The sequence below is a fragment of the Aquila chrysaetos genome, chromosome 5, assembly GCF_900496995.4.
Source record: "Aquila chrysaetos chrysaetos chromosome 5, bAquChr1.4, whole genome shotgun sequence".
Classification (NCBI taxonomy): domain Eukaryota; kingdom Metazoa; phylum Chordata; class Aves; order Accipitriformes; family Accipitridae; genus Aquila; species Aquila chrysaetos.
This window is the reverse complement of record NC_044008.1, coordinates 1,701,680-1,714,129: the sequence shown is the minus strand read 5'-3', so window position 1 is coordinate 1,714,129 and position 12,450 is coordinate 1,701,680. Positions and strand designations below refer to the sequence as shown.

General features: G+C 44.1%; 1 protein-coding gene across 2 annotated transcripts; it reads right to left on the bottom strand.

Annotated features, from left to right (window-relative positions):
* Window positions 1-27: 27 nt before the first annotated feature.
* On the bottom strand, window positions 28-12,019 carry LOC115342077 (carboxypeptidase A2-like). Of its 2 annotated transcripts, none has more exons than XM_030015886.2 (12): window positions 11,881-12,019; window positions 9,388-9,476; window positions 6,843-6,924; window positions 5,534-5,668; window positions 4,618-4,716; window positions 3,915-4,016; window positions 3,641-3,742; window positions 2,777-2,887; window positions 2,334-2,424; window positions 1,740-1,939; window positions 616-700; window positions 28-368 (listed from the first exon to the last, which is right to left on the bottom strand). In XM_030015886.2, the coding sequence occupies exons 2-12, from the start codon at window positions 9,450-9,452 to the stop codon at window positions 181-183; spliced, it is 1,260 nt and encodes a 419-aa protein (XP_029871746.1). In that variant the 5' UTR covers window positions 9,453-9,476; window positions 11,881-12,019; the 3' UTR covers window positions 28-180. The 2 variants fall into 2 exon arrangements, with proteins under 2 accessions (XP_029871746.1, XP_029871747.1); XM_030015887.1 differs by having other exon boundaries at window positions 11,926-12,006.
* Window positions 12,020-12,450: the final 431 nt, after the last annotated feature.

The window sequence follows — 12,450 nt, the reverse complement described above, 5'->3', positions numbered from 1 at the left end:
GACGCAGTGAACAAGACAAGCGTTAAATGCTTTTTATATGCCAACATGTATTGCTGTAGGAGGAATGCACGCAGGGTTTTTATTCAGCCAGGTGCTGTATCATTACAGCTGACACAAGCACACCAAGGGAAGAGGATTTATGAGCTTGCAGCTACAAACAGCCGATTCCCACCCCAGCTTTTAGTATGAATTATCTCGCACATGCTCCATGATTGTTTTCAGACCCAGCCACGTCTCCTCTGCCGTTGGGATAATTTGGTTGACTGGCAGGAGGAAACCGTAGCGACCCGTGTCTCGCAGCTCAAAGGCAAAAGAGTATTTGATGCCGTAATCATAGCTCCAGTCAATGCTGCCTCCGCTGGCTTGGTCTGAAAGAGAAAGGGAGAAGAGCCAGAGGGGTGAACAGAGGATTGATTTGAGTTCTGCTGTCCTACTTCTTATATTTTTGAGGGACAACTACTAGGTTTTTATGTGAACACTCCGCTCTGATATTTGACTGGCCATGTCACTCTACAGAAGCGTCACTGCTTCCAAGAGGGAGAAACCTTGAGTGGGGGGGACAGAGACTGTTGTCCTGGAACAGCCCATAAAAGCTCAGACTAGCAAAATACTCACAGATAGTGGTGCAAATGCTCCCCACTGTAAAGGTGGTGCCGTACAGGGACTGGATGGAATTGGCGGCAGCTCTTCCCAAGGCATCCTGGAGAGGAGAAGATGAAGGACGAGTCAGGAACTAGCCACACTCAATGAGACTAAATGTTAAGATTTTGCCAACCTGAACCACACTTGGGGAAATCTCCACAATCTTTCACAAAATCTCCAATCTTTCACAGCCCCCAATAAACTAGTGCCAAATCAATCCATTTCTTAATCACTCATACTAGTGACAGCACTCAGTTTCCACAGTATTTTTGGGAGGTGACATTGTAGGTGAATTAAATCGTAGCAGGTTCTATATCTGATCATCCAGTGTTTCACCTCACCGACTGTCTTGTCAGGAGAAGGTTCAAGAGATACCAGAAAATCCCAAGGCAGTCAGAGATCTTCCAATACTCAGTGGTCAGCTTTGTGCTCACTTCAACTACAGAACGGGTGGTTGTAGAGAGAACAGAGCCAGGCTCTCCTTGGAGGTGTAGGGAAAAAAGGATGAGTGGCAAACAAATTGCCACAGGGGAAAACTGCATTTAGGTGTTAGGGAAAAAGAAAATCCCCATGATGGTGGAAAAACTTTGGGATGGGCTTGAAGAAGCTGTGGAATTTGTCTTCAGAAATATCAAGACAAATAAAAACAATTAATCAAAACTCAGCCAGGCAAGGCCCTAAGCAACCCAATCCAACCTTGAAATTGGCTCTGACTCCAAAACCTGCCTGCGTTCAGCAGAGGGTTAGACTAGAGACCTCCAGAGGTCTTTTCCATTTGAATTATCATTGTGAGATCCGTATCGCCTCAAAGATACTATTACAGCTGTGATGCTGTCATTAAAGTGGAAAGAAGGAAACATGCATAAGCAAAGAGGGCTGACAATGGGTGGGGATGGCACGTGTTTGCATGTGACCAAGATTTCTCTTTTAGAGGCATTGCATTGCACTGGGTTTTTGTTCGCTCTCACGGATGGTCACTGTTACGGATGGCCAAGTTCAGCCTTTTGTTTTTATCCTGATATCTCACTGTAACACTTGAGTATAGAAAGCCAGCTGGGCAGAACAGAGGAAGCCAAAGCCAAGTCATTATGTCTCACCAGCTCTGCATAGTCTGCCGGTTTAGTGCATTTATAGCCATAGGGATACATCAGAAGCTGAGAGTAACTGTGGAGGGTGAGGAAGGCCCGGATGTTTCCATGATTCTTAATAAAGTTGACAACGGATTTAACTTCCACCTCTGAGTTGGCCCTGGGCCCACGGTAAGAGTCAGAACAGGGATTACTGCTGGCTCCAGGACCTGTTGGTGCAAAGAAGGAACAAAGGCAAACCTGTAAGAACTGGCATTCACAAAAGGTCAAAGCAGACCAACACAAAGCCAGGCTTTCCTAAGAACAGGTCTTCAGGCAAAGGCAAGGCTTTAAATACTAATAAATGCTCAAAGAGCAGCAACAGAGCATGAATACTCGAGGGACGAACTTCTAGAAGATACAGATGACTGCCTTCATCTTGTGCTCACTGGCAATTAATCAAGATGAAATTACCTTACAAAAGACAGCTACCATCCTATTGGACCATTTTCTTTCTGAATCCTTTATATTAAGGTGATTGCTGGTCCTGTGTAACAGGATCCGGGAACATGAGAGGGAACTTTCTTCTCAGTGACAGCCAGAATCCAGAAACTTCATTCCTACCTCCAAAACCTGCATCCCAGTTCCTGTTTGGATCAACTCCAACACACGGACTGCCTTGATTCTTGGAGCGGGTCTTCCGCCACATGCGATTCTAAAACAAAGAAATGCTATGGCTTCAAAAAGGAGCAAATCTTGGTCCTTGCGTTAAAACTGCTACCCAGAAATAGTTGCCATGCATCAGGAAGCGATCCTAGGCACAAGCCTAAGATTATTTCTGATGGGCTGACTGCCAAGATGGGCCAGTGGACAACAATCAAAGGGCTGGTGGGTTAAGATGGGTTAGACAAGTAATTAGTATCTTTGGCTGCCCAACTCTTTTTGTAGGTCCTTCTTAGAGCATTAACAAATGGACTTTCAGAGCCTACTTCCCTCACATTTACTGTTCACCTGGAAGAGCATGACAGCTTTCTAAATCAGCTTAGACACACAGCGTGCTTACTCACTGTGGTGTGAGTGAATACATAGCCATCGGGGTTTGAGACTGTCAGCAGGAAAATGTCCATTTTGTTCAGCAGAGAGGTGATGGATGGATCCTTCCCATAGTCAGAGGCAATCTAAGCAGAGACAATATCGTACACCGTGATTACCAATATATTTCTTTCCCACATGCTTATGCTCGAACAGCTAGGTACAGAGGCAAATCTGGCTTTCGGAGCAGGCAAACAAGAAAAATTAATTATCTGCTGGCTATAACTGTTCCTCGTTAGACTTGGAGCTTGGAGAGAGCAATGAATCTGTTTTACTATTTTATTCTAAAGACAGGAAGTTAATGGAAGAGGGCAACAAAATTTTCTCCTGCCTGTCCCAGAGAATGGGCCAAGGCTGGCACTAAGATTGAGATGGATTAGCCAGGATGGGAATACGCAGCTGTGCTGCACTTCTCTGGTGGCTTAGTCATTTGCAGCGGAATTTAAATTCTCATTTATATAGAGCTGGAAGATTTGGCACTTTGCGGAAGGTAACCAACGACACTGTGTTTCTCTGTGTCGGCAGACCAAAGCAGCAAACTAATCTTCAAAAAGTCCTCAGTTATTTGTATAACTATTAGCCCTGCAGTCCTCAACGGTTTCACCTGAGCTACTACATTTTGGCTGCCTAAACTTCTCCCAGCTGCTCTACCAATACATAGCATTTTTCAATTCTTTGTCTAGGCAGCTGCCATCTTCCCTCTGGAGTCAGCTGTGTTTTAAGAGGGGTGAAGGGGAGTTAGCAGAGCTGGCTAAACACATGCAGGTGTGATATACTTTTAAATAGTCAGAGGCATTCCCAAGATAAAAGAAAAAAAAACCAATCACTGCTGAAGTGACCTTTTTAGCTATCCACACTGCACTCGCTTGGGTGACCCACTCTCGGGAATGGATACCAGCATCAATCCAGATTGCGGGACGGTTCCTTCCTCCAGTGCTGAACTGCCAAACAAGACAAAGTTTTAAAACTCTCACTGACACCTTTCAGTCAAGAACATCCCATACAGACTGGGATGCTTTGGACTGAATTGTGCTGTATCTATAATTCATATGTATGTTAGTGTATGTATACACATATGTATGCACACATTCTGTGATATGTTATGTGTCATACCTTGAGCACATACAAAGGCCGCTTTTCATAGGATTCCCCAATCTTCAGCTTACTGACAATGTTGCTAAACTCAGATGCAAGATGATCGAGTTCGGCATAAATCTGAAATGAAAAGTCATGATGACATTTACATTACATTTAAGTATAGTACTGCCCAGAACAGTTATAGGACTTGATGAAATCTACTTTTCTCTCCTTTTGCCTTCATTACTATGACCTCTTCAAAGCCCCGTCTCACCTTATGTCAGTGTAGTCAGTGCTGTTCCTAACATTACAAAGTAGAAGGAAGCACTGCTATATCATCAAGATCTACTTATTTCAGGAATAAGTTCAAAACCCTCTTTAAGAGCTTCTGGTAATAAAAATACCTTACCCTCTGCTCTGCTGGATAGCTACTGGTTTCCTATATTTCCCTATTTCAAGATTCATTTATTTCTCAATCGCTTTTGAGGGTCAGAAGGAAGTGTTTTGACAGAACTCTGCAGAAGAGTGTGTGAAAAAGTATCGTCAACACTTGCCTGTTACAACATTCTGTCAGGGAGAGCGCTGGCTCATTGTGCTGACCACAAAATTAATATATTTAAAAACACGCCAAAAGAAGATAGAACGACATTTTAGATCCTAATATAGGATGTTTAATTGAAGACAGCATGAAAAAAGGGCATAATAAAGAATCCTCTTTCCCCAAAGCTGAGGTACTCACAGAATCTAAAGAATTGTAAGTTCCATAGTTGAAGCTGTTGCTGCTGCGATCCCTTTGCTGACTGCAGGCCATATCTTGCTTTTCTTTATCTAGAACAACCTAAAAGAAGACACTCAAATGTTGAGAAAAGCCTGCTTAATTTGCAAACTTCTGACCAAATGTTTATCTCGAATAATGAAATGGTGGTGCTGCATACTGACTCCAGCCCCAGACCCAAACTTCCTGCAGCTATGGAGCAAAGACATGTTTCTGCTGAATGTATCTGTAGCAAAGTGGGCAAGAATACCAGTGTTCAAATGGTCAGCATTAAGTTTTAAACATGTCTTAAGATGAACAAGAATAGCATTGAAAAGCTTGGGCGGGGGGGGGGGGGGGAAGGCAGTATTTTTGCTGAGTTAATGCTATTTTAGATGCCATTTTGGGATTACTGCTCATGAAGAAATGCTGGATTAGTGCCCAGGTGGGTGACTTTACTCTAACATGGTGGTGTGCAGTTCTTTCAGACCATGATCCTGAACTACTTTTAACAGAGTTTACTGATTTATGAGTAACTTTAGTGTTGTGATTTCCAAACGTCCGAGGCCAAAAGACCACACGAAATTCCTCAGGGGTTATCAGAACAACCCCATGGAGCCTATGAGTTTATTCATGTCACTATTCAGCATGGTTTCAGATAGCATCTGCAGAGTGATCTCCACAGCTTCCCAGTGCAGCAGTGATCCACAGATCGTCTTTGAGAAATTAATCCACAGATCGTCTTTGAGAAATTAATCCACAGATTACAAAAAATAAGGGGAGGACCTCACGGAAAGCAGAGTATAGAAGAGTCCATGTTAATGAATGAGGCCAGATTGTGAATCACTATTTGTTTCCAAAGGATATAAAAGCTAAATAAGTGCCAAGTAGCATTGCCTACCTGCAGGTCTTCGATCAGGGTGGAGTACTCAATCCCATGGGACTCCAGAAAGGCTTTGACTGCTTGGACGCTGTTAGCGGGGATTCGCACATCCACAGGGAGGGCAGGGGTGGACGGATTTATCCAGAAATCAAGCTGAAAAGAGAAAGGAAAAAGGATTTGGTTTGGGGAAAGCGTTCTGCAAACAGCTCTTCTAAAGCTTTAGAGATGCTGATTTGTCCCAAATTGAATGGCTCCTGCAGTATTGTGGCCCGTCATGCTTACAGCACGCTCCATTCTTTAGCTTGGCCTCACCACAACCTTGTATCAGTTAATGTGACAAACTCACAATAAAAATAACAAAGGTCTGCAGAAGACTAAAGTCAGCATTTTCACTGACTTCAGAGCTTCAGTCATACAAGCAAGAGGAAATTTTAGTCTTCTATGATGATTATGCCCTTTTTACAAGGGCATGTAGTGAAAGGACAAGGGGTAATGGCTTTAAACTGAAAGAATGTTGATTTAGATTAGATATAAGGAAGAAGTTCTTCACTGTGAGGGTGGTGAGGCACTGGAACAGGTTGCCCAGAGAGGCTGTGGATTCCCCATCCCTGGCAGTGTTCAAGGCCAGGTTGGATGGGGCTTGGAGCAACCTGGTCTAGTGGAAGGTGTCTCTGCCCATGCCAGGGGGGGTGGAACTAGATGGTCTTTAAGGTCCCTTCCAACCCAAACCATTCTGTGATTCTATGATTATTTTACTATTCTCCCTTTTACCACAAACAGTTTCAAGAAAAGCTCTGTATTACAGTATTAGGTAATATGAAACCCATTGTTTTGTTTTTATTTCTCCTTTAATTTCTCCTTTGGTAGGGCTTTTCTAAATTTTCATTTCTATACTGTTCAAAGTAAGAATAAAAATTCTCACCAATGGCAATAAGAACAGTAATAACCTAGAATTTTATAGTGCGTTTTCCTGTTTCAGTACAGCATAGACTAACTAATAAATTCCTCCCACAACGCTGGGAGACAAGTACAAAAACATTAGCATCCCCACTTTAAAGACAAGCTTTTTGATGCTAAGTTTAAGAGCAGATCAGTTCAAATATGATTGTAAACCCAGTAAGAAGAAAATATGAATGCAGGCACTCCTGAATACTAAGCTGGTACTAGAACTTTCAGATCAAACACCAAGTATTGAGACAGTAAATGTATTTATGGCAGCTGCCACAGTATAGTACGAACCTTTCAAATGCGATGCAAAGTCCTACCCTGATAAGTCCTACCCCAGTCTGAAATGTTAAAAAATAAGACCTCCGTGGTAATAACACACCTCAAGGTGTTCCAGTGAGTCCAAAAGTTGTAACTTCTTAACCTCCTCTTCGTTCCTTGTCTTGATTCGGAGAACCTGGTGCCTGCAATAAATCAATAAATCTTCAGAAACAGTCTCAAAAAGGGGTCTGGTTGAACTAGCTTGTTATTGAGATCACAAATTTAGTGGGTAGTTACTTGCATGCTACCAGCCAATACAGACTTCTTCAATGCAGGTGACTTAGTGTTACACAAGAATTCAACCAACAACCTGCAGGGCCAGCCTGCTACAAGTGCACAAGATTAGTAACTAGTTAAATGGCAATTTTTAAGATTTCATCATAAACAAGACACCAAGTGGATGAGTTTTTAATTGCTTACAAGGATCATTCTTGCATCTATTAGTTATTTTTTGTCAACAACTTGCAGAAAAAAATAACTCTCGTCAAGTTGGCAAACGATCAAATGTTTGGGGAGCACTATACAACAAAGCAAACCAAACACTAAATATGGCATTCATGTCACCTTTCTTCACTTTAGCCAAATACTGTTGACAAACTTCCCTGTGCTGTCAGAAGCCGATACCATTAGAGGGTGGCTTACACCATTCCAGGTGGAATGAATCACCTTCTGGAAGTACCTCACTCCACCGGTTACAGAGGTAACCTCAGCTATTAACTTAGACTATGCGTTGTACAACATACAGTGATCACAACATACAGTCTCCCAGTGGTTTTTAGATCACTAAAAATATATAACCCATTCAAATACACAATGTTCCAGGCTGCTTGGTAAAATAGGCAGAAGCAAGCAGTACCACGAGGAGAGGCTGATGAGCTCAGGCTTGTTCAGGCTGATCTAATTGCAGCCTACGACAACTGGAAGGGGTGTTTGTTAAAAAAATGACAAACTCTTTTTGTCAAAAAAATTACCAACTCTTCTCGACAGGGGCAGATGATAACAAGGGGAAACAGCTCCATGCCCTGCTCTGAGCAGGAGGGTAGGCTAAAAACTTTTGGAGGTCCCTTCCACCCAATGCTTTTATGAAATGACAAAAGGATCTAGGAACAACAGGTGTATGCAACAGTTGGGGGACAGAAGATCCTATTCTGGAGAACCAGGGGGGATTCTGAAGGAAACCTGGAAGCCATAATGAATTAACAACTGGAAGTACAGCCTGGGATCAATGCCGTAGCCAAAAGCACCGATGTGCTCCTTAGCTGTATAGATTGGGATTTACTGCAAGTGAGCCGAGCTTTACTGCTACATTTGCAAATGGCGTTTGGTGGTTAAAGCGTGTGTTTGTTTTCATTCTCTTCCCTCGGCACACGCATTTGGCCACTGCTGGAGAGAGAACAAAAGTCCATGGAGTCCCATATCCTGACCTGACCTGGCTGCTCTGCTGGCACCCACTGCAAGCGGTACCGAAAAATGGAGACAACTCGGAGCAAACCGACATGAATAACTGCAGAATTGGAAAAAAAACATCTTAAGACAGGGTAAACAAGGGACGTAGCATATGAGCTCAGTTATGTGTGTGTTTATTTACTAGTGTGGCCTCAGCCGCTGAGAAGAGACACTCGTTAACACCGGGTTCCTCAGTCTGGCCAGCTGAAGTATAAGATTCTTTTGTTGAACCAAGTTAAATCAACACTGAAGGCACTTCACCACATTAATAACTTATTATTGGATTCTCCATCACCATAAGCTTTATTTCTGGATTGGATTCTTCTGTGAAGAGATGAGGCTCATTAACCACAGCTACTGGACTTGACTGACGAATTAATTCATGAGAATCCAGTCTACATTATGCCAGAGCCCAGATTAAATGATCAAAATAGCTTCTCCTGGCTTTACAAATCCTGGGGTTTTAGCAAACTATGTATATTATTTCTTAATCCTTACATCTTCATATACAGATTTACTCACTGGAATCTAGTGTTCACTTACGACTTCTCAGGAAGTATCTGTTAGGTTTTTTTATCCTCTTCTATTAAGTTCTTACACAGTAAGACTGTGAGGAAATATACCAGGAAATAATTTTGCAATGCAACATACAGCTAAACCTTTAGAATACAATAGTTGGAAATAAGGATTTTAATTGCTTAGAAAGGCTCTGAAGACAATTAAGCATTTAAAGTGAAATGAGAATCTTCAAAAACAAAGAGAAGCTAGTGACCTTTCCGACCTGAGGCCAGGTTCTGGTCTTTCAGCTCTGCTTTGTGCCAGACCAGATCTGTCAAGCTGAACGCTCCAGCTTTGCAGCGAGGTTCAGCGCCAGATCAAGGCTTCAGACTGCTCCCTAGGTACAGTAAAAGCCAAAACAAAGCCTTGGGTGAACAGGAATTTAGGAGCTCAACACTGCAGCTAGACCCTTCTCCTTAGAAAACCCAAATGAAAGTAGAGAAGGGTTCCTTCGAACATTGGAGTACCAAAGCAACAAGAGAAGTCACTCATAAAAATCAAAGAATGTGCCCCAAGCAGACTTTGTAAACTTAAGGTAATGAAAAACAACAACTGGATAATACGGCCTTAAATGGAAGGCCTTCCACAAAAGCGTAACTCACCCAACAAAAGATTCCAGGCACAAGGAAGCCCCGAAGAGAGCACTGAAGATCAAAATGAGCTTCATGTTTGAAGTGAAGTTCAACCCAGCCTAGCGAAAGTGAATTTACACAGGATTTGTTAAGAAACCCCCTTTTTCAGATAAAACGTAACTGTATTCCATGTGATTAAGTTCTCGCACTTATCAGAGCTTTCAAGGCAACCAACAGATAGGAGGCCGATTTCGCCTCAAAAAAATATTTTCCACTGACACATTCAAACCTCTAAGGGAGGAGTTGTTTGCAAAGCTTTACCCACAAAGCTCCTCGGTGTTCTTTTACACATTTTTCTAGATAGAGGAAAACATAGTCAAACTGAAGGTCACCCCAGCTCTCACTGGGCGTGAGGAGTTCTACCCGTAGGCTCTGGGTCATGGGTTTTGCTCCAATAGATTTCTAGTAGCCCATTCCTTGTTACAAAGAGGCAGCCAGCAGAAAGATCTCACTCCGGCAAAAATACTCAATTGGAGTGATTATTTTGAAGGATGAACTCTGGGTCCTGCCTCCTATGCAACAAGTTGTCTCTGATAGACTGGGATAAGGCAATGCTATAGATTCACTCTTATATACAAGTTACACACTTCCAGATATAAGCCAGATAGTTTAAATATATTCTTTATTGAAATTACTAGCATCCCACCAATCTTCAGCTGGGATAGTTTTACACAGATCCAGCCAGCCAGTGTTTCAAGCAAATTAAGGTTGCAGCAAGAGTCACATGAAAGCAAGTTGTATAGTAGGAGCAGAAAAAAGCCTTGGGTGCACAGGGATTTAGAGGAGCTCAACTCTACAGCTAGACCCTTCTCCTTGGACAGGCTGGCTAGACATCCTCTTCTAATGAAGTATCCTTCTCGGGAGGAGGTGACACAGGCTTGAAGAAGTGCTGGAACAGCCACTGCTGGGTCCTCTCAGCTTTACAATGCCCGCAGGGCTGTTCCCTGATCCAGTAGCTCTCTGGGTCCCCTTGCTCTTGTGCTGGACTCTGTCTACAGCTCGCTTCATGGGGAATAGCCTTCATCTTGTTCGCCTTCCGTAAAGGTGCCCAGATATTTGAGTTGTTGTTATCTACGTTGAAGGAGTAATGGCGTCGGGCAGTCTCCTGGCTGAGCTTTGGGAACCATCTCTCTTGCCTTCGGTTGTGGGAACACCCAGCTGCGGTTGCCCCAGAATGACAGGTAGGGCCGGAGGGCTGCTGGATACAATTCTGGTTCGTCCCACTAAAAATGGTACTGAGGAAGAGCCAGGTGCTGACCCTGTTGTAATACCTGCGGATGGGGTTCCTGGGAACTAACACAGGACAGAAGGGAGACAGTTCAGCTACTCTAATCAACCCCAGGAGACCAAGGAAAGGAAGTCTCTGACAATCCCCAGAGGAAGCTCTTAATAAAGCTCTCACCCATACCGCTCTCAACATTTGTCAGCATCTCCCTGAGGAGCCTCCCCCGATCTCCACTCCCACCCTACCCCTCTGCAGCCAGGGCAAGGGCTTCTTGTCATGTGTTCACAGCAGACTCCAAGCAAGTCTTTTGTAAGGCCAGGCCTCCTGTTTTTGGGAACAAAGGGAGCCTCAGGCAGGGATTCTGCCTGTTTTGACATACAGGAATTAGTCATCCTGCAACTGTTGTGTCTTGGGGGCACACTGTGAAGAACAGATGCTCTGCAGTGAGGTAAGGTATGTTCCTGCAAGTCCCCAGGTCTTTGAGGTTTAACCTAACCCAGTCCTTGGGAAACAAGCAGATCTCCACTCCCCTCAACGTAAATCGGATAACACGAGTTTATCCGAAGAGACAGGAACCATCACGAGGATTTCCTGCTTCTAGCACTACAGTAATTCTGGTGGAAGTCAAATCCCACCTCTAGCTATGGCCTTCAACATTTCATAAAGAACCAACAGACTGTCCACACTACCTCCTGTGGATTCACTCTTTGAAAACAGGAAGGAGGGACTTAATTTAGGGCAAAATTATAGCTTGCTTCATTACTCATGCTACATCCTGCATGGATTTAAAGGCTGCCAAGAGATCCCGCCAAACATGATGCCAAGGTCTGAAGTACACCAACAAGCTTCAAGTGCCCTGGCTAGTCTCATCTGGGGCCTCCACCCCTTGCATTTAAGCCCAAACCTTTATACCCACTCCTAATCCCCACTGAAGGAGTTACAGAAGCCTGCAGCACTGTGCCCTCCCGCCGTAGCCATAAGGTCCTGCAGGGTTTGGAGACCAGCCTTGAACCACAGGGTAAGTCCTATGGGCAAAGTTCTGCACAGACTGAAAGCCTCTGTAGCGCTCAGGGACCAAAACACCCAAATTAGGGAGCAGCAAGAGCAGGGGTGCACTGCCACAGCAAGCCAGAAACCAAAGGTGACAGCAAGGCAGGCAGGGATAGAGAGCTCACCACAAGCAGCATGGCCCCATGGGACCCAAACGAGGGGAGCAGAGCAGGTCTGGTGGCACTGACCAGGAACAACCACAATCCAGATCCTCAGGTTAAGTCCACACTCACACAGCAGGTCCACAGCCAGGATATCAGGAGCTACAAGTCCACCATGCACCCACTGCAACTCAAAGAAGGACCAAAACGAATGGCCTCAGCTTAAATGCAGCTCCCACACCAAGGGGCGGAGGGTATGTGGGTGGGGGCCCCACGAGGCCACTCAGGGCAATTAGCGCTCTCCAGGCCCTGGCACACTTAATGTGGGCAGGGTGGGACGTACTCTCCACACAGTCCTAAGAGGATGTGGTATCATGCAGTGAATCACGAATGCAGTGGTGACATGTTAAGAAGTGAAAGGTTAAATGAATATCATCTAACCAAATTTCGTCTCGTTGCTTAAAATTGCCATACCGATATATGACCCCCCTACCAACTAGAAAGGCCTCAAAAGTCATCAAATTTAGGTGGAGTCAGTTCTTTTCTGTAAAGTCTGGACCCTCTGTTGTTGCCCCTATCTAAAAAATGTTCTTGCAACCAAGATACAGGGTAGTAGTCTCTCCTATCACAGTTAGGAAGGAAGAGGCAGCCTCTGTC

Coding starts and splice junctions, on each gene's coding strand:
- LOC115342077 (XM_030015886.2), bottom strand. CDS start 9,452: ATGAAGCTCATTTTGATCTTCAGTGCTCTCTTCGGGGCTTCCTTGTGC. Junction 6,925..9,387: donor TGCCTGGAATCTTTTGTTGG/GTGAGTTACGCT, acceptor GATTTATTGCAG/GCACCAGGTTCTCCGAATCA. Junction 4,017..4,617: donor CTTACAATTCTTTAGATTCT/GTGAGTACCTCA, acceptor TTTTCATTTCAG/ATTTATGCCGAACTCGATCA.